Source organism: Mobula hypostoma, chromosome 3 (assembly GCF_963921235.1).
Source record: "Mobula hypostoma chromosome 3, sMobHyp1.1, whole genome shotgun sequence".
Classification (NCBI taxonomy): domain Eukaryota; kingdom Metazoa; phylum Chordata; class Chondrichthyes; order Myliobatiformes; family Myliobatidae; genus Mobula; species Mobula hypostoma.
This window is the reverse complement of record NC_086099.1, coordinates 151983351-152008470: the sequence shown is the minus strand read 5'-3', so window position 1 is coordinate 152008470 and position 25120 is coordinate 151983351. Positions and strand designations below refer to the sequence as shown.

The following is a 25120-nucleotide window of genomic DNA, read 5'->3' as shown; positions in this document are numbered from 1 at the left end:
AGAAATGGAGCCAAAATGATGGGAAGGAGTAATGGCCATTTTTAATGACTAAGTTTTCTAAAGTTGGAGAACTTAATATCGAGTCCAGAAAGGTGAAACTTTCCGAGACAGAAAATGGGATGTTGTCATTCAAGCTTGTTTTGGGGTCTTATTCTAGCACTGCAAGAGGTTATAGGTTAAAGTGGGATTGCAGAGGTGAATTGAAGTGTGCGAATTGAAGTGGCAGGGAACTGAAAGCCCAGTGTGTTTGGCTTCTCTAATGTAGAATAAATTGTACAAATGTGTCCTCTATATCTTTATATATCAAATGAATGAACACTAGTGTTACTGTCAAAATAGATTATTAATTAACATATTGTGTCCTGCATCAATTTTTCCATGTGCCTTTTTGAGAACATAAAATATTTTGAATACATTCAAAGAAAATTAACACATCACCTCCATCTAGTGGTCAATCACACAAAAACCTATAAACTAGAAACAGATTCGAAACTGTTAACTATTCTGTGTTTTCCTAGAGTGCTCTGTGGTTAGTGTTCTGTGGTACGTTCTGTATGATTCCAATTTGCAGGATGGTAATACTGTGTAAAGAAAGTATTTTGTATTACATATCAAGATATTGTCCCAGTACAGTTCATTGCTTAAATACAGTGGGATCTTGGAAAATGCTTATCTAATTTTGAGGTATGATGATTTGTATTTACAAGTTATTTTCTTACCCATTATAACTATTTGAACTCTGTAACTTCAGTTAATTATATGCTAGTTGTTTATTTGCTTGATGAAAGATTATCATACATGTTATGAACTTGTCTGAGAAACATTACTGCAAAACAATGATGTCTAAATTTAAAGTCCTCCTTTCAGTCAGTAATTCCACAGCAAACTTATTGTTATATTTTACTGCTAATTTATAACTATCAACAGTAGTTCCTTATTTGTATAGTGATATCAACAAAGTTAGATGTCAAGAGATACCATGCAAAATATTTACACATAAAATTTAAGTATAAGGTGCTATTAGGATAGGTACAATGTAAAATTTATATGCCTTGATAAAGGAGAGAGAAATTTAGGGACTGAATTCTGTAGTTTAGAGGCTAAGTGGTTATTTACTTATTTATTGAGCTACAGCGTGGGGTAGGTTCTTCCAGCCCTTCAAGCCACATGCCCAGCGATTCCCCCAATTTAATCCTAACCTAATCAGGGACAATTTAAAATGGTACATCTTTGGACTGTGGGGGGAAACCAGAGCACCCGGAGGAAACCCACACAGTCACATGGAGAACGTACAAACTCCTTTCAGGCTGCGGCAGAAATGGTGAGCTATTTAAGTCTGGGATTGGCATTGGTTAGTTATTGTCACATGTACCAAGCTACAGTAAAAAGCTTGTCTTACATACAGTTTATACAGATCATGTCATTACACAGTGCATTGAGCCAGAATAAGGTGAAGTAATAACAATGAAAAATTGAATGTAAAAGCTATGAATAAAGTGTAGTGCAGGTAAACAATAAAGAGCGAGATCATCCTGAGGTAGTTTGTGAGGCTGAGCTTCAATCTTATTGAACAAGAGGACCTTTCAAGAGTCTGATAACAGTGGGATTGACACTGTCCTGGTAGTACATGCGTTCATACTTTTATATCTTCTGCCTGATAACAAGAGGCGAGAAGGGAGAATGTTGGGTTGGATGGGGTCTTCGATTATGCTTGCTTTACTGCAAGGAGTATAGATAGAATCCATCGAGGTTGCCAGCTACCTGAACAGATCTCAAGAGTTCTAGGTTTAAACGCGATAAGAAGTAGGAAAGCAACGAAAGGAATTGAAATTAAAGATAAGAATTTTAAAACTGAGATATTGCTTATTTAGAGTCAGAAGCCAAGGTATATAGATCAGGAAATAGTGCTGGTGTGGGGAAAACAAATAAGGAACTCTGAATTTGATGTGAGTTGGAATATGGGCACCGGTCGTCAGTCTAAGCTTATTGTTTGTGACTTTACTAAAGATCTTTACAGTGTAGTTTTATAAACTTACTTGCCCAAAAGAGAGCGAAAAAAGATTTTATCAGAGATGGGTTTTTCTTAAGGTGCAGTTCTTTGTAAATGATTCTGAAGGATCTTTGAATGAAGTTGTGGAGGTAGGCTTCTTGAATACACTTTCGACTGGGAATTGAGACATAATGTAAATGGCCAAGCGTATGTCTGAAAATACTTTTCTTTTGTTTTAAAGGTACAAACTCTTCCTCTACTAGCTGATGTAAAATATCTGCATTTGTTTGTCAAGTTAAACATTCAATGTGAACATGATATAACATGTACTGTAGCTGTTTGCTTATTTGACATGAAAGAAACATCAACAAATTAAAAGCCTTGCTGTTGAGGAATGAAATTGAGATGTTGTTTTCATTGGATGGGATTTTAATTCTTTAATTTACTGTTATGAAAAGTGTTAATTTCCTTCTTAATTTATAGAGGAAGGAAGATATTGAGAAAATGGAGATGCTATCTTAAATTTTAAAAACTGTTGAATAGCTAAAACAGCTGTTTAGATCAACATATCTATAATTTAGAACATTTATTTTGAATGTTTCATCTTTTGGAATATGGGTAAATCAGCAACTTGTTTATTAAAAGTGATTGTTCAAAACACAATAAGCAGTTAATATGTGAGAGCTTCAGTGACTTTGAAAGTACACTTTATGATGTTGAAATCAAATACTGAATGGCAACTGTATGATGCAATCTTCAAAATTGCTTTTTCTTTAGGATGCACCCGTTCAGTTTTGTTTGAGGGGGGAAATTAGAGAGGTAGGAAAGTTTAAGTATCTTCATTACAAATATCTTCCAAGCAGCTTAACAGTTTAATATTTACAACAGTACATGTGAAAATGATTGTGTTTAGATCTCAACATTTTTGGCAGAGAAAAGCTCCAAATCTTTCATGAGAATTACTGATGCATTCCATAGCAGTTGCTAAGGTTTTAGACTGTGGGAGGAAAGTTAAATGATTGAGGAGTTCCTATCACGCAAGTGTACTGAGAGTGAATGCTGTGGTAATGATGTGGTGAATCTATGACGTTTGTTGGGGTTAGGTATGAAAATACGAGAGTTCAAATACCACCAAAAATGTAATAATTTACCATTCTCATAAATTCCATTATGCTTATTAAAAAGATAAAAAAGAAGAAATCCTCTGTGGTTACACAAGAATAAATAGCAGACTCTTGAGCAATTAAAAAACTATCTTTGGTATTGCACATATGAAGACGACAATTTCTTTTTGAATATAGTTGAAAATTATTTGATGTTATATAAATATTTGTTGAAATCTGACTTGCTTTCAGTGGCATTTATTATGGTAGGCCTCAAGACAGTTAGTTAATCAAGTTCTTGTGTTGAATTATTTATTCCTAAATGATTGTACATTGGATAAAGCTGGGGGTCAGTGTCCTGGAAATTCACAAATGTGGCAGAATATGATTATTAGATGCTGATAATGAGGTAGTCAAAATGCTTGAATTAGTCAATAATATATCTTAATTTATACTTCCAACTGCTTCTGTTGTTAGATTAGGTACTTTAATTAACAAATGGATTCTGCCTATAGTTCATTCACGATTCTCTCGCTGCAAAGTCAGGTTATAGTTCAAACCCTGCCCCGGGCATTAAACACTAAACGCTAGTTTACTCTGCAATATTAAGAGAGAAAAACAGAGATGCTCTGTTCTGGAATCTGTCTGTTCATCTAGGTGTAAGAAAACATCTTCATATCTTTATTTTTGGAAATTCTCCCTGATGTGCTAATTAACAATCATCCTTTGACCACTATCACAATAATAGATTACTAGATCTTTAATTTACTGCTATTTTAGGAAAGGTATGGTGTAGTTGCTGTGTTTCTTAAGATGTGAAATATCTCCTACCTGCTCCCCTCCCCCTCACCTGCGAAGAGTTTCTCACAAAGCTTGTACTCTGGAAAAATTACTAAAGGTAGATGATTGGGGGTATGTTTGAGGAAGTTGGTTTATTTGTGAAAGATGAAAAAATTGAGAGTGTAATGCCCTGGTTTCATATGTTTTACTGTTATGCTATATGTATTTCATTTTGTGCTCTTCTGTGTGAGCTGCTTGTTTTCAGCTTATGTTTGGGTTACTGTTGAAGATAAGAGAGAGGAGAAATGTGTACCATCCAATTAGGATGGTCGGATTAAGGGGAGGTTTCTCTGGTGAGGGACACTAAGGTTGGGCTTGGAGTTTTTGTTCAAGAGGAGATGAAGAGAGAAGAAGCTGGGGAGAACCAGTCATAGCGTACAATCTGGTAGGAGACCCGTTTGTTTGAGATGGATTGCAAGCACGCAGGGTGGTGTGTGCTTCCACCTTGACTGAGGGCCCAGCGCATGAGTGACAGAGAAGTTCCAGATGAGCTCCAACTTGTGCACATTTGACTGTTTAATTAGGATGGGCCCTTTTCTTTTTGTTATTCTTCACTAACTCTTTAGCAAAATTTCATAAATATAATTCCTTTAATTATTTGCAGTGTACTGTCTGTTATTGTGTGGCATTAATTTGTAACAGGGGAGTGAATTGCACAGCATCCACACAAACAGTGGGTTTGGGGTGGGCTTGCGCTTCAATCTCACAAGTTTGGAGGGGCCGAGGAAGCCAGGGTGTTTCAAGAGCTATGGGGAAACTGGCACAAAAGAGGAGTTGAGGCCTAGGATACATGAGCCATGATTATATTGACTGGCAGTCCAGTGTTCTGGAGATGCATGGCCCACTCCTGTTCTTATTTTATTGCATTCTTATGTATCAACAGGCTTATACCACTATCTTTCAGATAACAGCAACACAATTTGGATCAGTCTCTCTTAACTCCGCCCTATCACAGGCATTCCCTTTATTCTCTCCTCTCCAGCTTAAGATGTGCTTGTTTCTTAACTTAAGACTAGTTTTAATGAAAGGTCACTAACCTAAAGAACTTCCCTCCCCAAAGTTGCTCCTTATCCTTTGAATGCTTCCAGCATTTTCCATTTTATTTACAATCTCCATACAATTAAATTATTTGACTGAAATTGTGTTGTTCTTCCAGGCTGGAACCTTGATTAGACCTGACAGGAGTACGAGTGGCGCAGAAAACTGGGTGCCGAATAGCTCAGTGCTGACCTCCCAAGTACATGCAGCTGCTGTTAATGGAGACAAGTGTACATTGCATAAGCTCATAGCAGGTGAGCAACTTTATGAATAGCATAGTGCTAAAAGAATGCATGATGTGTACTTATTTCTGTTAGGTTAAAGAAAAGGCATGAATATCTGAAAATGTAAAATTAAATGCTTTTAATGCATTTAAGGTAATGTGGATTCAAATGCTCTTATTTTCACCCAGCGTCCTTCCTCTAAAAATGCACAAGCAAATGATGTTATTGGTGAGAGAGTGTATGCGCAAAATGAAGCTTAACCAGTGATGAAACCTCTACCATTTTAATCTCTGCATCCACATCTTTTCCGAAAATCTTACATCTGTGCCTAATTGTCAAGCTTTTGATGAAAATTGGTTTTGTGCTGAGTGGTGTTTGAACTGATGCAGAGTTCTGTTTTGTCCCTGTGTGATCCCCATGGTTATATTACCCTTTATAGCCTTATTGGATGAGCTCCATACTTCACTGTCATGGCTGTCCACAAAATGAAGCAGTCTGATAACAGCATGTGGATGTCAGGTGATGGATGCTCATAGCCTAACTCTGGACCACCTCGTCCTGTGAAAGGGCTTTTTCAGTATTTTCTGCATGTCTTTGATGATCCGAGACATTTAGAAACAGTTGAACTACATTCAAGTAATTGAAATATGAAGTGAAATAAGTAATTAATGTCTATAAGCACATATTTAACTGATGATAATTAAAAACATTAATTAAAATGACCCACTTAATTTCACTTTTTCATCCATCTCAGTGACCATATTCAAATAACTATTGTAATGCTTGTTAGTTATATCAAGCTTTTCAGCTTATAGCAGAGAAATGGCAATTGGAGTTTAATCTGAGCTGTGTGAAGTGTTGCTCTTGGGAGGTCAACTGTAAGGGTAGATGGTCAGAATCTGTTTCCCAGGGTAGAACTGTGAAGTACTAGTGGGCATGCATTTAAAGTGAGGGGGGGGAAAGTTTAAAGGAGATGCACAGGACTAAAATTTTAAACAGGGAGTGGTAGGTACCTAGAACAGACCATAGAGAGTGGTGGTGCCTGGAACAGGCTGCCAGGTATAGTGGTGGAGGCATACAATAGTGATATTTTTATGAAGTTGTTAGATAGACACATGAATGTGCAGATAACGGAGAGAAATGAGTCAGGGGAAATCAAACAACAGGAATTCTGCAGATGCTGGAAATTGAAGCAACGCACATCAAAGTTGCTGGTGAACGCAGCAGGCCAGGCAGCATCTCGAGGAAGAGGTACAGTTGACGTTTCAGGCCGAGACCCTTCGTCAGGACTAACTGAAGGAAGAGCTAGTAAGAGATTTGAAAGTGGGAGGGGGAGGGGGAGATCCAATATGATAGGAGAAGACAGGAGGGGGAGGGATAGAGCCAAGAGCTGGGCAGGTGATTGGCAAAGGGGATATGAGAGGATCATGGGACAGGAGGCCCAGGGAGAAAGACAAGGGGGGGGGGGACCCAGAGGATGGGCAAGGGGTATAGTCAGAGGGACAGAGGGAGAAAAAGGAGAATGAGAGAAAGAATGTGTGTATAAAAATAAATAACGGATGGGGTACGAGGGGGAGGTGGGGCATTAGCGGAAGTTAGAGAAGTCAATGTTCATGCCATCAGGTTGGAGGCTACCCAGACAGAATATAAGGTGTTGTTCCTCCAACCTGAGTGTGGCTTCATCTTTACAGTAGAGGAGGCCATGGATAGACATGTTAGAATGGGAATGGGATGTGGAATTAAAATGTGTGGCCACTGGGAGATCCTGCTTTCTCTGGCAGACAGAGCGTAGGTGTTCAGCAAAGTGGTCTCCCAGTCTGCGTTGGGTCTCGCCAATATATAGAAGGCCACATTGGGAGCACCAGACACAATGTATCACCCCAGCCGACTCACAGATGAAGTGTCGCCTCACCTGGAAGGACTGTCTGGGGCCCTGAATGGTGGTAAGGGAGGAAGTGTAAGGGCATGTGTAGCACTTGTTCCGCTTACAAGGATAAGTGCCAGGAGGGAGATCAGTGGGGAGGGATGGGGGGGACGAATGGACAAGGGAGTCGCGTAAGGAGCGATCCCTGCGGAAAGCAGAGGGGAGGGAGGGAAAGATGTGCTTAGTGGTGGGATCTGGCCTGCTGTGTTCACCAGCAACTTTGATGTGTATTGCTTGAATTTCCAGCGTCTGCAGAATTCCTGTTGTTTGCATTTTTAAATTCACTACTGCGAAGCCTCTTCCGGTGATGCCTACACTGAAGAAGTTTAAATCCTGTCTTCGACGGGAGTTCAGTGAAACCATCTCTCACTGCTCCCCATCTGTCATTCTTCGGCTCTTCAACTTTTCGACCACATTTTGACTCAGACTTGCTATCACAGCCATATATCCTTTCTTGGAATGTGCCTCCGTTGCCAACTTACTCCAGTTGGCTTTAGGATTCGTTTCCGAGCCTCTCAATTTGGACCTTCTGAGGATCCCAGGTACTCACATTTTATTGACTCTGCCTCTTGTCGCTTCTCCCGTCAAGCTCTGAAGGCGACCCTCTCCGCCATGAGGAGGTATTTGGTGTCCCTATCCCAGACCCTTCCGCACCTTCGGGACACTTCCTTCGCCGTCTGTAATGGTCCTACCCGTCATTTCATCCTCCGTCGGATCCATGCCTGCAATCGCCGTTTTTTTGACTTTGTCATGTTAGGCAAAGATCGCAAGATCCTACATTTGCGGACTCCAGAGCCTGCTGGCCCTGAAGCTAGCAGGCATGAACTTCAGATTGCCTCTGCCATTGATCTCGCCGGCTCCAACACCTCAGGGCATATTCAAAACCCGGACTCCAGCAACGTCCATGGCCACCTTCACAGCGATTGCGCAACCACCAACTGCAACTCCAGCCTTGAACTCCAGGCCGGGTCTTTGTGTGTTGCTGTTGAGACTCCCGTCTCCCCTTCCCCCACCACCACTCTGCAATCCCGCCTCCCTCAGATCCCATCGTCAGCTCCTGGGTACTCAGAGGCTCCATCTTCCTCTCACCCCAACCCTCCCCTCTCCACTGACACCCCCAGCCTCCCCCCCCCCCCGATCCCAGCTCTCATCTGTGCCGGGTCTTTATCATCCCCTTCGACTTTCAACTGTCTGAGGCAGAACGCTCTGTCCTCAGTAAGGGCCTCACCTTTGTTCCCCTTCGCCCACACCTCAGCGAGTTCCGTGTTCGCCATCTTCTTCTGCCGTCTCCGTCTCCGTCTCCGAGCCTACTCCTTCGGCAAGGACTCTTCCACCCCCACCGATGACCCCTTCTCCCATCTTCAACCCTCCTCTTCTTCATGGACACCCCGCTCTGGTCTTCTGCCTGCTCTGGATCTCTTTAACGCTAACTGCCGACGGGACATCAACCGTCTCAACTTCACCGCACCTTGTTCCCATTCCAACCTCGCTCCTTCCGAACGCTCTGCTCTCCGCTCCCTCCGCACTAATCCTAACCTTACTATTAAACCTGCCGATAAGGGAGGTGCTGTTGTAGTCTGGCGTACTGACCTCTACCTTGCCGAGGCACAGCGACAACTCGCGGATACCTCCTCTTATTTACCCCTCGATCATGACCCCACTAAGGAGCACCAGGCCATTGTCTCCCACACCATCACCGACTTTATCCACTCAGGGGATCTCCCATCCACTGCTACCAACCTTATAGTTCCCACACCTCGCACTTCCCGTTTCTACCTCCTACCCAAGATCCACAAACCTGCCTGTCCTGGCAGACCTATTGTCTCAGCTTGCTCCTGCCCCACCGAACTCGTTTCTGCATACCTCGACATGGTTTTATCCCTCCTTGTTCAATCCCTTCCTACCCATGTTCGTGACACTTCTCACTCACGCTCTTAAACTTTTCGATGATTTTAAGTTCCCTGGCCCCCACCGCTTTGTTTTCACCATGGATGTCCAGTCCCTATATATTTCCATCCCCCATCAGGAAGGTCTCAAAGCTCTACGCTTCTTTTTGGATTCCAGACCTAATCAGTTCCCCTCTACCACCACTGTGCTCCGTCTAGCGGAATTAGTCCTTACTCTTAATAATTCCTCCTTTGGCTCCTCCCACTTCCTCCAAACTAAAGGTGTAGCTATGGGCACCCGTATGGGTCCTAGCTATGCCTGCCTTTTTGTTGGCTTTGTGGAACAATCTATGTTCCGTGCATATTCTGGTATCTGTCCCCCACTTTTCCTTCGCTACATGGACGACTGCATTGGCGCTGCTTCCTGCACGCATGCTGAGCTCGTTGACTTTATTAACTTTGCCTCCAACTTTCACCCTGCCCTCAAGTTTACCTGTTCCATTTCCGACACCTCCCTCCCCTTTCTAGATCTTTCTGTCTCTATCTCTGGAGACAGCTTATCCACTGATGTCTACTGTAAGCCTACAGACTCTCACAGCTATCTGGATTATTCCTCTTCTCACCCTGTCTCTTGCAAAAATGCCATCCCCTTCTCACAATTCCTCCGTCTCCGCCGCATCTGCTCTCCGGATGAAGCTTTTCATTCCAGGACGAGGGAGATGTCCTCCTTTTTTAAAGAAAGGGGCTTCCCTTCCTTCACCATCAACTCTGCTTTCAAATGCATCTCCCCAATTTCACGCACATCTGCTCTCACTCCATCCTCCCGCCACCCCACTAGGAATAGGGTTCCCCTGGTCCTCACCTACCACCCCACCAGCCTCCGCGTCCAACATATTATTCTCCATAACTTTCGCACCTCCAACGGAATCCTACTACTAAGCACATCTTTCCCTCCCCCCCCCCCGCTTTCCGCAGGGATCGCTCCCTACGCGACTCCCTTGTCCATTCATCCCCCCCACCCCCCCATCTCTCCCCACTGATCTCCCTCCTGGCACTTATCATTGTAAGCGGAACAAGTGCTACACATGCCCTTACACTTCCTCCCTTACCACCATTCAGGGCCCCAGACAGTCCTTCCAGGTGAGGCGACACTTCACCTGTGAGTCAGCTGGGGTGATATACTGCGTCCGGTGCTCCCGATGTGGCCTTCTATATATTGGCGAGACCCAGCGCAGACTGTGAGACTGCTTTGCTGAACACCTACGCTCTGTCCACCAGAGAAAGCAGGATCTCCCAGTGGCCACACATTTTAGTTCCACATCCCATTCCCATTCTGACATGTCTATCCACGGCCTCCTCTACTGTAAAGATGAAGCCACACTCAGGTTGGAGGAACAACACCTTATATTCCGTCTGGGTAGCCTCCAACCTGATGGCACGAACATTGACTTCTCTAACTTCCCGCTAATGCCCCACCTCCCCCTCATACTCCATCCGTTATTTATTTATATACACACATTCTTTCTCTCACTCTCCTTTTTCTCCCTCTGTCCCTCTGACTATACCCCTTGCCCATCCTCTGGGTCCCCCCCCCCCTTGTCTTTCTCCCTGGGCCTCCTGTCCCATGATCCTCTCATATCCCCTTTGCCAATCACCTGTCCAACTCATGGCTCCATCCCTCCCCCTCCTGTCTTCTCCTATCATTTTGGATCTCCCCCTCCCCCTCCCCCTCCCCCTCCCCCTCCCACTTTCAAATCTCATACTAACTTTTCCTTCAGTTAGTCCTGACGAAGGGTCTTGGCCTGAAACGTCGACTGTACCTCTTCCTAGAGCTGCTGCCTGGCCTGCTCCGTTCGCCAGCAACTTTGATGTGTGTTGCAGGGGAAATCAAGTTTAATTTGGTCTTGTGTTGGGTGCAGATACTGAGTTGAAGTGCCTGTTCCTGTGCTATGCTCCTCTGTGTTCTGTGTCGTAAAGCTGAATAGCCGAATAACAATGACAGTCTACCCACAGCTGGAATCAGCTGCCAGAGGAGTTGATGGAAGCAGGAACACAATTGAAAAGAATCTGAACAGGCAGTGAATGAGATGTAGTCAATTGGGACTAGTAATGGTAGGAATGATGCATGATATGGTTTACTGGAAGGTTTGTTTCAATTCTGTACAATTCTATGACTCCAAAGTTATTGAATTTCAAACTGATTCTAGATTTACCTAAATGGAAGATAAGGTGGTGTTCCTTAGACTTATATTTGGCCTCATTATTAACAATACAGGAAGTCACAGAGAGAGGACAGAGTGGGATGAGAATAAAATGACGGACAGTGTGACAAATGATATTTGGTATTGCTTCTGTAGAGTGCTCATTGAATCTTCATTTGCTTTTACCAATTTAAAAGAGAGGATATTCCAAGAACCAAATGGAGTGCATGCTTCTTCACTTGGATGGGTTATTTTGGGTTCTTAGAGTGCTGGAAGTGAACAAGTTAAAGGACAGGCACTATATCTCCTGAAGATGCAAGGGAGAGTGGCAAGAGAAGGTGAATGATTAATGCAAATTTAAGAGTGGACCAGAGTTGAAATGAGAATGGTCCCTTCAGAAGTCTGAAAGTGGGAAGAGGGAGAGATAAGTCTGTTAATGGAATTTGATTGAATGTGGTGAAAATCATAATGGATAAGCTGTTGGATACAGAGGGTGTGAGATAGAAGGTGGAGACTAGTGTAGCTCCTTGCTCTATCTAGAGAAAGAGGAGCTGAGAGCAGCTATGGTCAAGTTTAGAAAAGGGGAAGCCATGGATCAGGTAGAACATAAAACAGTATGGCATAGGAAGATGCTTGGGTCTGCCATTTCTGTGCCAACCATGATGCCAATCCAAACTAATCCTAAATGCCTGCACATAGTACATATCGTTCTATTCCCTGTTTCTTTGTCTACCTGTCTGGATGCTTCTTAAACATTGCTGTCTTTCTGCCCCTTTGGCAATACATTCTAGGCACCTGCCATTCTCTGTGTATACACTCAGTGGCCACTTTATGATGTAGGCTCCTCTTGTACCTAATAAAGTGGCCACCAAGTGTTTGTGTATGGTTTTTTGCTGCTGTAGCCCATCCACTTCAAGGTTCAACATGTTATGCATTCAGAGATGCTCTTCTGTACACAACTGTGTAACACAAGTTTATTTGAGTTACTGTCTCCTTCTTGTCAGCTTGAACCAGTCTAGCCATTCTCCTGTGATCTTTCTCACTAACAAGGTGCTGCTCACGGGATGTTTTTTGTTTTTCACGCCACTCTCTGTAAACACTAGAGTCTGTTCTGTGCAGTTTCTGAGATACTCGAAGCACACTGTCTGACACCAACAACCATTTCATGGTCAAAGTCACTTAGATCACATTTCCTCCCCATTTTGGTGTTCAGTCTGAACAGCTGTGGTTGGGAAGGCAAATGCAATGTTAGCATTCATTTCAAGAGGACTAGAATATAAAAGTAAGAATGTAAGATTGAGGCTTTATGAAGCATTGGTGAGGCATCACTTAGAGTATTGTGAGCAGATTTGGGCCCTTTATTTTAGAAAGGATATGCTGACACCGGAGAGCGTTCAAAGGAGGTTCATGAAAGTGATCCCAAGATTCAAAGGCTTGTCATACGAAGAGTGTTTGATGGCTCCAGGCCTGTATTCATTATAATTCACAAGAATGAGGGGTGACCTAAATGAAATTGATTGAATGGTGAAAGGCCTTCATAGAGTGGACGTGGAGAGGATGTTTCCTATAGTGGGAGAGTGTAGGATCAGAGGACCCAGCCTCAGAATAGAGGGGAGCCTTTTAGAACAGAGATGCGGAGGAATTTTGTTAGCCACAGGTGGCTCTGGAGGCCAAGTCTTTATGGGTATTTAAGGCAGAGGTTTGTAGATTCTTGATTGATCAGGGCATGAAGGGATATGGGGAGAAGGCAGGAGATTGGGGCTGAGAGGCAAAATGGATCAACCATGATGAAATGGTGGATCAGGCTTGATAGGCCAAATGGCCTAATTCTGATCCTATATCTTATGGTCTAAAACAACAACAGCAAAGCAGGCTCATTTCCTCCCTCCCACCCACACACACAAACAGGCTTCTAGTCTCCAGGCTTTGGCTATTGGGCTTTGACTTCCAGACTTCTGATCGACCTTCGGACTTTGATCTTTGGTACTGATTCCTGGACTACACAATGACATGTAACGTGCTGTAAGGATTCACTGCTAATGGCCGATCTGAGAGTTACAGACAGGACCCCTAACTCCAGCCTTAAAGTACGTGCACGCTGACTTTCTGTCCCTTGTGCCGAGACCCACCATCCTGAACAGACCAACGTCCACAGATGTTCTTTGTTTCCAGTCCATGTTACTGGCCTTCAAGCACAGAGTAAGGCCTAGACTCTGTATATCTTTTGTCTCATGTTCATGTCACTAGTCTTCAAGAACATCCCTGTCCCTAAACCCTAACCTGACTCCTAGCTTCTCTCCCTGTCCTCCCTATGAACTTAAAAAAAAACAAGTAAATCTGAGCCACGATCTTGACAGAGACCAAAGTTCTCATTTTGACCAGAAACTCAAGAGAACTCAAGAGAACATGAGAATGCAAGGGGAGGGAGTGTAGTTAAAATAATTTTGGGAGTCTTGTGATATTTAATGGACGCTCAGTGCTAATCAGTCTCTGAGATGGTGATGGATCCCAAAAAGGAAAGGAAGAGTCAGGGATGTGAAGTTGAGAATAGTGTGAAAATTGATGGAAGTTGAATGAAGCTTTTGAATTTTGAATAAGTGCAGGAAGAAGCAAAATCACAGCCACTGATGTACTAAAGAAGGGTTGAGAGAGGGATCGAGTGGGACTGAAGTGAAGAAAGGGATGTGGCTTGGGTCGATTCCAATCCCATAGGTACATCATTGATCTGGAAAAAGTTTGTGAAATTAAAGGAGAACTTCAGAATCAGATGTATTATCTCAGATTAATGGGACATTTAATTTCTTGTTTTGCAGCAGCAACAAAGACATAAAATTACTATAAATTACAAAAATAAATGGTGCAAAAATTGGAATTACAAGGTAGTGTTGTAGTGTTCATGTGTTCATGGATGGTACAGAATTCTTTGAACCTTGAACTTTGAATTCTGATGACAGAGGGAAAGAAGCTGCTTCTAAATCCTTGAGTGTGGGTCTTCAGGCTCCTGTACCTCTTTCATGATAGTAGTATTGAGAAGGGAGCATATCCCAGATACTGAGAGTCCTTAGTGATGGATGTAGACATCACCACAGCTGCTGGTATACCTTGTTCATGATCTTATCAATATGTAGGGCCCAGAATAGATGCTGAGAGATGCTGATGTCCAGGAACTTGAAGTTGTTCACCGTTTTCCACTGCTGACCCCTCAATGTAGGCTGATGAATGTGTCCTAACTTCCCCTTCCTGAAGTCCCCAGTCAATCTCTTCGTCTTGCTGACATTGAGTGTAAGGTTATTGATATAATGCCACTCAGCCAGCCGATTTATCTCACTCCTATATTGCTCTTTGTTGCCACCATCAACAGTGGTGTCATCAGCGAATTTATAGATGACATTTGAGCTGTGCCTAGCCTAAGTGTAGAGAGAGTGGAATAGTGGACAATGCACACATATTTGCGTTGTCCCTGTGTTGATTGTCAGAGAAGAAATGTGGTTGTGGTCTTCCAATAAAGAAGTTGAGGATCCAGTTGCAGAAGGAGGTATAGTGGCCCAGGGAACCTTAGGCATTAGAACTGAATGCTGAGCTGTAATCAATAAACAGCAGCTGACTTGTGTTTTATGGTAGTCTAGGTGCTCCAAAACAGAATGGAGAGCCAGTGTATTGGGTGTCTTCTATAGATCTACTGTGGTGACGGGTGACTTGTAGTAGGTCCAGGTCCTTGCTCAGGAAAGAGTTAATCTAATTGTAACCAACTTTTCTCATTGCACTTCATTATAGTAGATGTGATATAGTCATTGATTGGAACTCCCACTGCTCTTCTTGGGCACTAGTATGATTTCTGCTCCTTTGATGCACTTGTTCACATGACTGAGTGTTGATGGAGGGAAATTGGTTGAGGCTTTGTTCATGGAAGAAGCAGAGAACCCCCCCAGCCCCAACCACTAAGTGGACATTGCAGGCATTCAGATTAAAGCTTTCAGGTCACCTTGATTCTTTGGTAGAGGTCATTCTTGGGTTTCACCCCATCAAAGGCATTCTTTTGTTGCTGGCATTCTTGTCATTCATCCTCTTTTTGCAACTTAAAGCGTACTTGATTGCTCACTTGAAAAGCAACAAACTACAAATGCTAGAGATCTGAAATACAAACAAAGAGTGCTAGGAATGTTCAGCAGGTCAGCCAGCATTTGAGGAAAGAGAAATTAAAAGTGAAGCTTTCAGTCTGAAGACCCTTCATCGGAACATTAACTCTTTTCCCTGACTGTCATACAGAGTGTTTCCAAGGTTTCCTGAGTTCCCCAGTTCTGATGGAAAAGATTTTCCGTTCCACGGTATGCAGTTTGACCTGTTGTGCATTTCCAGCACTTCCTGTTTGTAGTTTGGTACTTTGAGACCAGAGTTAATTGATTAGAAGCTTGAGTGCTGGAGCAATGTACAAGAGTAATAATTTCAGATCCAATAATAAGTAATAAAATTGAATTTGAATTATTAAAAATTGATTTTAGTAATGGTAACTATTAAACTGTTGAATTTATTGTAAACAAATCACAAACGAGAAAATCTGCAGATGCTGGAAATCTGAGCAACACACACAAATGCTGCAGGAACTCAGCAGTCCAGGCAGCACCTAGGAAAAAAAGTACAGTCGACACTTTGAGATGAAACCCTTCGGTAGGACTGGAGAAAAAATGCTGAGGAGTAGATTTAAAAAGTGGGGGTAGGAGAGAGAGAGAAACACTAGGTGACAGGTAAAACCTGGAGGGGGAGGGATGAAGTAAAGAGCTGGGAAGTTGATTGGTTAAAGAGACAGAAGGCCATGGAAGAAAGCAAAAGGGGGAAGGAACAGGCAAGGAAATAAGGTGAGAGAGGGAAAAGGGGATGGGAAATGGAGAAGGGTGGGGGGTGTGATTGGGGGGGGGCATTACCGGAAGTTTGAGAAATAGATGTTCATGCCATCAGGTTGGAGGTTACCCAAACGCAATATAGGGTGTCGTTTCTCCAACCTAAGTGTGGCCTCATCACAGCAGTGCAGGAGGCCATGGATGGACATATTGGAATGGGAATGGAAAGTGGAATTAAAATGGGTGGCCACTAAAGATCCCGCTTTTTGTGGTGGAGGGAGAGTAGATGCTCAGTGAAACGGTCTCCCAATCTACGTAGGAGGCCAGCAATATGCAGGAGGCCACAATGGGAGCACTGAGCTTAGTAAATAACCCCAACAGACTCGCAGGTGGAGTGTTGCCTCACCTGGAAGGACTGTTTAGGGCCCTGGATGCTTGTGAGGGAGGAGGTGTAGGGGCAGGTGTAGCACTTGTTCTGCTTGCAAGGGTAAGTGCCAGGAGGGAGATCAGTGAGGAGGGACGAATAGGCAAGGGAGTCGCGTAGGGTGCGATCTCTGTGGAAGGCAGAAAGTGGGGGGGTGGGGGAGGGAAAGATGTGCTTGGTGTTGGGATCCCGTTGGAGGTGGCAGAAGTTTCAGAGAGTTATGTGCTGGACGCGGAGGATGGTGGGGTGATAGGTGAGGACCAGAGAAGCCCTATCGCTGATAGGGTGATGGGAGGATGGGGTAAGAGCAGACATGCCTGAAATGGGAGAGATGCGGTTGAGGGCAGTATTGATGGTGGAGGAAGGGAAGTCCCTTGCTTTGAAAAAGGAGGACATCTCCTTCATTATAGAATGAAAAGCCTCACCCTGAGAGCAGATGTGGTAGACATGGAGGAATTAAGAAAAGGGGATGATGTTTTTACAAGTAGTAGGGTGTGACGAAGTGTAGTCCAGGTAGCTGTGAGAGCCGGTGGCTTTGTAATAAACATTGGTGGATAAGCTGTCTCCAAAGATAGAGACAGTGAGATCGAAAAAGGGAAGGGAGGTGCTGGAAATGGACTAGGGTAGAAGTTGGATTTTTTAATGTAAAACCTATCGGTTTCATAAATGCTCTTCTATCCTTTACTGCTCCAGAACATGTGTGAGCCCAGACACACTAATGTGGTTGACTCATATTCCTCCACACTTAGGTGCATTTAGGAATGGATGAGGCATGTTAACATTGTCAGCTGCTTCCACATCCTCTGAATGAATAAGTCGAAAGAAAAGAGGAGCAATTAAATTGTTGATAATGTTTAAAATTCCTTTTGTGAGGATAGGGTTATGATTAATATCTTTTCAAAATCAATTAATACTTTTATCTGTGTTTAGTGTTACTACAGTAATTCTAAACTATTATTGGAATGAATGAAATGTAGTTCCTGCGAAGTGGGAAGAATAGAATTCAAACAGTTATCATTGATTTGAAAGAAGTAGCTTTTGCCAGATATGACTGTGATATAACAACAGCTTTGTCATAATCAAGGTTAGCTCTGAGCCAAAATGAGTTTGAATTTCTTGTGTTACCACATATAATGACATGAAACTGCTATACCTTTCTCTCCTTTACATTAACAATTGCATTCCTGGTGAGAGCCTAATGACCAATGTGTAAGTAAGTGTTGTTTTATCCCAGCCATTCAATTCTAAAAGAAGGAAGCGACACATTCTCATTTCTTTTGTGAACGTAGGCCCATACTCTTTGGTTTTTTTTGTTAAATTAGATTAGATTAGATTCTGAGGACACGCAGTCCTCTTTTATTGTCATTTAGTAATGCATGCATTAAGAAATGATACAATGTTCCTCCATGAATGATATCACAGAAACACAAGACAAACCAAGACTAAAAAAGTTGACAAAACCCCACATAATTATAACATATAGTTACAAAAGTGCAAAGCAATACTGTAATTTGATAAAGAACAGACCATGGCACGGTAAAAAAAGGTCTCAAAGTCTCTCGAAAGTCCCATCATCTCATGCAGACGGTAGAAGGAAGAGAAACTCTCTTCCTGCCATGAGCTTACAGCGCCGCAAACTTGCCGATGCAGCATCCTGGAAGCACCCGACCACAGCTGACTCTTGAGTCAGTCCGAAAACTTCGAGCCTCTGACCAGCCCTCCGACACCGAGCACCGAGCACCATCTCTGCCGAGCGCTTCAACCCCGGCCCTGGCAACAGCCAATAGGCAAAGCCGAGGATTTGGGGCCTACCCCTCCAGAGATTCTCGATCGCACAGTAGCAGCGGCAGCAAAGCGGGCATTTCAGAAGTTTCTCCAGATGTTCCTCTGTGCTTCTCACGTCATTCTCCATCAAATCAGGATTGTGCATGACCCCTATTTAACAAATACAATATCATTTCAGGGCGGCCGTGTGTGCTGTGTCACATGGCCATCTTCTCTTCCCTTCCCCTTAAGGTACAATTTTATCACTTTTTATAATTTCCCATTCGGTTTGAGGGTTTGTTGTATTGTTTACATATAAAAGTGAGCATTTCTGCCTTTAAAATGTGAGGACTATACCAAGGCTGATATCTATCATTAGAGGAGAAAATATGAGGAGAGAGCTTATAATAGCTTTGAAAGGGATAATGTAATGATGCAGGTTCTTGACCCAATACATCAACTATCCCTTTTCCTCCCCAGATGTTACTTAACCTGTTGAGTTCCTCCAGCAGCTTGTGTAAACCATGTTATTGAAAGACCCAAATAAAATAATGAAAAGAGACTCTGAGACTGCAGTGTGTTAATTATGATCCATGTTCAGTTTACATCCTAAAGCACAGGACAACTTGTTGAAAGTGTGTTGTCTCTGTAACTTTCACTGAACTGGTGTCACTGGCTCTCAGTTCTTTAGCAATTTAGGAGTAAGATTGGTTGTATTCCAGTTCACATTTGTGCTTGAAGTTGTTCTTAGACAAGGTAAATGAAAATTAGGGAATACCAGCAGTGCCCATCATGTGCTGATTACATTGGATTCAGCTGAAGATTCCTGTCTCTTGCTCAGTAGTGTAAAGTTAGAGGGAGGGGGCGGACTGGAGGATGGAGCTGAGGTTGGAAGACACGGGGAACTGAAACATGTGTTCATTTATCAGTCAATTAGATGTGATTTTGCCAGATGATTAGGATAGGCTCCCAGCAGGGTTAGCAACCCCAAGCACTGATCTTTCAGATTGGTGAAAGCACATGTGCAACTGAAGGGGTTTCCTGATTTACGCCATTTCACCATGTTTTAAAGCCTCTCTCCTTCTGATCTTGCTATCAGAATTCTCATGCCCTCTGACTATGCACCTGCTTCATTAATGCATATTCCAAAAATGAAGAAATACTCAAATGGTAAAATAGTACAATCGTGGCTGACAAGGGAAGTGAAAGCTATTGTAAAAGCAAAAGAAAGGGCATACAACAAAGCAAAAATTAGTGGGAAGATAGAGGATTAGGAAGTTTTTAAAAACCTACAAGAGCAACTAAAAAAATTATTAGAAGGGAAAAGATGAAATATGAAAGCAAGCTAGCAAATTATATCAAAATGGATAGTAAAAGTTTTTCAAGTATATTAAAAATAAAAGAGAAATGAGAGTGGATATAGGACCGCTAGAAAACGAGGCAGGAAAAATAATAACAGGGGACAAGGAGATGGCTGAGGAACTAAATGAGTTATTTTGTATCAGTCTTCACTGTGGAAGACACGAGCAGTATGCCTGATGTTGTAGTGTGTGAAGGAAGAGAAGTGGGTGCAGTTACTGGTACAAGCGAGAAGGTGCTCAAAAAGCTGAAAGACCTAAAGATAATCATAAGTCACCCGGACCAGAGAAACTGCACCCTAGGGTTCTGAAAGAGGTAGCATTAGAGATTGTGGTAGTATTAGAAATGATCTTTCAAAAATCATTGGACTCTGGCATGGTGCCAGAGGACTGGAAAATTTTAAACGTCACTCCACTCTTTAAGAAAAGAGGGAGGCAACAGAAAGGAAATTATAGACCGGTTGGCCTGACCTCAGTGGTTGGGAGAATGTTGGAGTTAGTTGTTAAGGATGAGATGATGGAATACTTGCTGACACAGGACAAGATAGTACAAAGTCAGCATGGTTTCCTTCAGGGAAAATCCTGCCTGACGAGCCTCTTGGAATTCTTTGAGGAGATTACAAGTAGGATAGATAAAATGGATGCGGTGGATGTTGTATATCTGGACTATCAGAAGGCCTTTGACAAGGTGCCACGGATGACGCTGGTTACCAAATTGAGAGCCTATGATATTACAGGAAAGTTACTAGCATGGTTAGAACATTGGCTGATTGGTAGGAGTCAGCGAGTGGGAATAAAGGGGCCCTTTTCTGGTTGGCTGCCAGTGACTAGTGGTGTTCTGCAGGGGTCAATGTTGGGACCACTTCTTTTTATGCTGTATATTGTTACGTAACCGGCAACAATGAATATCAATCGAGACAGGTTATATAAAAGCAACCAAACATTTATTAAACACGGATAAACGATAAGGAAAAAAAAACAAACGAAAACTTTAACTGGAAGTTAACTGTTATGCAACCGTTCACCAAATCGTCACTCGACACTGGTTCTTAAAGCGTTAAATGCGAGAACAGTTCTTAAAGCGAAGAAGTCAGATATAGTTTGTAAAATGGTAAATTCAAAAGTCCAACAGATTTATACGTTCAATTGGGAGAGATTTCTCTGGAGAAGGATTTCTTCATAGACGTGGCTTTCCTGCTGGTTCTGTCCAAAAGATTCACGACGCAGTAAATAAACAGTTTAAAACAACTGACCTTAAATTCTATAGAGGGAGCAAACCTTTGCATGAACTCTTTTCTCTTTTGGCAAGAGTTATCTCGATGCAGGTCACTACTCCTTCAATGAAGACTCAATAAGGTCGATCCTTTGTTAAAATGCCAAACAATGCCGACTCCTCTCAATCCTTCGAGTTCTGTACTTCAATAAAGTCTTCACTCCCCCTACTACTGCTGGAATAGGGTAAAGCAGCACATCTAGCAAAAATTTCCAGTCCAATAATATTGTATCTTGCAACAGAACGCAACACTCTTGTTTTAAAAATGAAACTGCGTCAAAAAAACAAACACGCAACAGAAATGGAGACACAGCACGTTCTACCTGGAAATCTACAAACTAAGAACTAACTGCATCATCTGGGGTCGACCCTTATATACCCATGGTGAGCATGTCATCACATGACCTCACATCAGTGGGAAAATCACATCAGGTGACCATTACATCATTCTCACAAAAAAAACACAGATCTCCTTGAGCATGTAACACCTCCCTACAAAAAAAATTTGGTCTCTTAAAGAACAAAATTTTAACAATTTGTACAAAAAAAATACAAAGGTATAAAATTTACAAAATACACAATATATACAATCTTATCTTTCAGCCCTTTACAAACTAATGTACAGTAAGAGTGTTATAGATGTTAAAATATCACTCCAAAAAAAACAAATTTTCATTGTACATTTAACATCTAGACAGACAATTAGCGATCACATTATCTTTACCCTTAATATGAGTGATCAGGATATTGTATTCCTGTAACATTAGACTGTATTATTAAACTGGAGTCTAATTTCCTTAACTCTTTTCCTTAACAGTCACAGTGGCATGACCGAATTCACTTTCAGCTAAGTTAATAGTTAAGTTAGCTTTTGAAAGTCTCTCAAATGATTTCTCCACCACAGTAATATGTGCTTTCCACGTATTATTTCCTGTAACTAAATCATCAATATAGGCATCTATATCTTTTAATCCCTGAATCACGCTATTAATCATCCTCTGAAAAGTACCTGGTGCATTCTTCATCCCAAATGGAAGAACATTATATTCATCTTACCCGGACAGGGTTTCAAATGCTGAAATCTCTCTACCTCTATCCGTCAATGGAACACACCAATAACCTTTTAACAAATCAATTTTTGTAAGGAATTTAGCCTGTCCAACTTTATCCACACAATCATCCACCCTAGGGTTTGGATATGCATCAGTTTTTGTCACAGCATTCACCTTTCTGTAATCCATACAAAACCCAATACTATTGTCTGGCTTAGGCACCATAACACATGGTGAACTCCAATTCGAATTAGAATGTCTAGTAATATCATTCTCTAACATAAACTTAATTTCTTGTTCAGCAAGTTCACATTTTTTCCTGTTCATTCGATACGGATGTTGTTTTATGGGTTTTGCATCTCCAACATCTACATCATGTGTAGCTATGGTGGTTCTTTGAGGGACGTCTGGGAATAAATTTCTATACTTAAAAATTAACTGTTTCATCTGCTCTCTCTGCTCTGGCTGTAAATGAGCTAATTTTTCATCAATATTTTCCAGAATTTTTGAATTTGGTAACCTGGCTGAAATAATGTTGGGTTTTAAATGAGTTTCGGATGAATCCTATTATAATAATAAAGTTTTCATCAAGATCAGACTCATTATTGATCACAACAGTCATAGTAGCAGCTTCTCTCTCATAATACGGTTTTATCATATTTATATGACACAGCTGTGTGGTCTTTCTTCGATTTGGGGCTTTTACCACGTAATCTACATCATTTACCTTAGATTTAATCTCATAAGGACCATGAAATTTGGCTTGTAATGGGTTCGTTTGCACTGGGAAAAGAACCAACACCTTATCTCCAGGCTTAAATGACCTCATCCTAACTTCCTTATCATACCAAGTCTTCATCTTCTCTTGAGCCAACTTTAAATTTTCCTTGGCCAAGCTACAAGCTTTATACAATCTTTCTTTAAAGCCCAAATACAAGTTCAAAAGGACTAAAACCTAATGAATCCTGTACTGCCTCCCTTACTGCAAAAAGTAGTAAATGTATACCTTCATCCCAGTCCTTTTCATTTTCCACACAATATGTCCTAATCATAGTTTTTAGTGTAGAATGAAATCTCTCCAAGGCTCTTTGTGCTTCTGGATGATAGGCTGAGGAAATAATCTGCTTTGCTCCCAGGTTATAAACTATCTGCTGAAACAACCTAAGGCGTAAAATTACTACCTTGATCTGATTGTATTTCCGTAGGCAACCCAAAATAAGTAAAGAATTTTATAAGAGCCTTTGTCACAGTTTTGGCTGTTATATTCCTAAGAGGTACTGCCTCTGGAAACCTAGACACTGTGCACATAATAGTTAATAAATATTGATGTCCAGTTTTAGCTTTTGGCAAAGGACCTACACAGTCTACATTGATTTTTGAGAACGGCTCACAGAATACTGGAATTGGTTGCGGGGGGGGGGGGGCCACTGGAGTAACCTGATTAGGTTTACCCACAATTTGACATGTATGACACGTTCTACAAAATGTCGCCACATCTTGTCTTAAACTAGGCCAATAAAAATATTCAGAAACTTTGTTCATAGTTTTCTTTACACCTAAATGACCACCCAAAGGAATACTATGAGCCATAGTTAAAATCTCATTTCGGTGTAAATTTTAGGAACTACTACCTGATGATTAACTTCCCATTCCTCACTAGCAGGAATTGCAGGCGATCTCCAGTTTCTCATTAATACCCCTTTTCAAAATAATATCCAACTGGTAGTTTTTCAATTTCCCTATCTGGAAGAGCTTGTTCTTTTAATTTAACTATCTTAGGATCTCTACCCTGCTCTGCTATCATCTCCTTCCGAGATAAAGACAAATCTTCCTAGTCAGACTTACCACCAAAATCCTGATCAAATAGGGTAGGTAAGAAAGTTTCTGATACATCCTCAAAATTTGAATCTTGATTTGAACTGTCATGGATAACAACCACATCCTTTACATCAATCTTTTTAGCCATAGCTCTTGTTACAACAAAGGAAGAATCTGTGTTAGAATCCCTCTGTGGTTCCTCAGAATTTGAATTTATTGTCAAATGCACTTCAGGGAAAACTTGCCTACCTGCTAAATCATTCCCTAACAAAAGAGAAACATCATTCACAGATAAACTGGATTGTAGTCCTACTTTAACAACCCCTATAACTAATCCTGACCTTAAATTTACTCTACGTAAATTTACTGGCATAAGGGCACTCCCTACTCCTCTTATATAATTTACCTCATCAATTTCAGACTCATCACTAAACCTTAGCACACTATCTAATATTAGTGATTGTGAAGCTCCAGTATCTCTAAGTATCCTTATCGGTACTGCATTGGATCCTTCTTTCAAGGATACAAATCCTTCTGTTATAAAAGTTTCATATTCCTTCTTAACTTGGTCAGACTCTAACACATCTTCATTAGTATTTACTGAACCCTGTAGCTTTACAGGTTTTTCAATATGTTGCACACAAGCATCTGGGACCACTTCTTTCTCTTCCTTTTCAATCGGAAGCAATTAGCTACTACATGTCCAGGTTTCTTACAATAATTACGAATAATACCAAAATGTTTTTCCTTCACATGTCTCCCTTCATCCTTACTTTTCTCACTAACTTCAGATATAATTTCTGGTTTACCTTGACTCTCTGTGCTATTTTTCCTTTTAAAAATTTTACCTGGAGAAAATTTATTCTTGTGAATTAAAACATACTCATCAGCTAATTTAGCAATCTCCTGCAATGTAGCAGTGTCCCGTTCATTTAAGTATGTTCTCACTTCAACAGGAATGCTTCTTTTAAATTCCTCCTGCAAACTCAGCTCTTTTAATTTATTATACTCCCCATTCACATTTTTAGAGGAAACCCATCTCTCAAAACACACAGATTTCTCATCGGCAAATTCCACATAAGTTTTTTCCACCGATTTCTTCTAACTTCTGAATCTTTCTCTATACGCTTCTGAAACCATCTCATATGCCTTTAATATGTGCTGTTTAACAATATCATAATCCAGTGCTTGATCAGCACTTAAAGCCGTATAAACTTGTTGTGCCTTGCCTTTAATTACACTTTGTAACATCACTGGCCATTGGTCTTTTGGCCACCTTAAACTCAGAGCAACTGTTTCGAAATGCTGGAAATATTTGTCCACTTCAGCTTCATTAAATGGAGGAGCCAAAATAACCTCACGACTAGCAATAAACTGTTTCATAGAACCA

General features: G+C 41.6%; 1 protein-coding gene across 5 annotated transcripts in view; it reads left to right on the top strand.

Moving 5' to 3' along the window:
• The window catches only part of invs (inversin), a 269090-nt gene that overhangs the window by 57675 nt on the left and 186295 nt on the right, over positions 1–25120 (top strand). For 2 of the 5 annotated variants that reach the window (XM_063043885.1, XM_063043890.1), the window contains one exon: positions 5090–5225. In XM_063043885.1, coding sequence (XP_062899955.1) covers positions 5090–5225 — 136 coding nt within the window. Of the gene's footprint in view, positions 1–5089; positions 5226–5683; positions 5715–7450; positions 7662–25120 lie in introns of those variants that run through there. The other 3 variants (XM_063043889.1, XM_063043886.1, XM_063043888.1) reach the window with 3 other exon arrangements.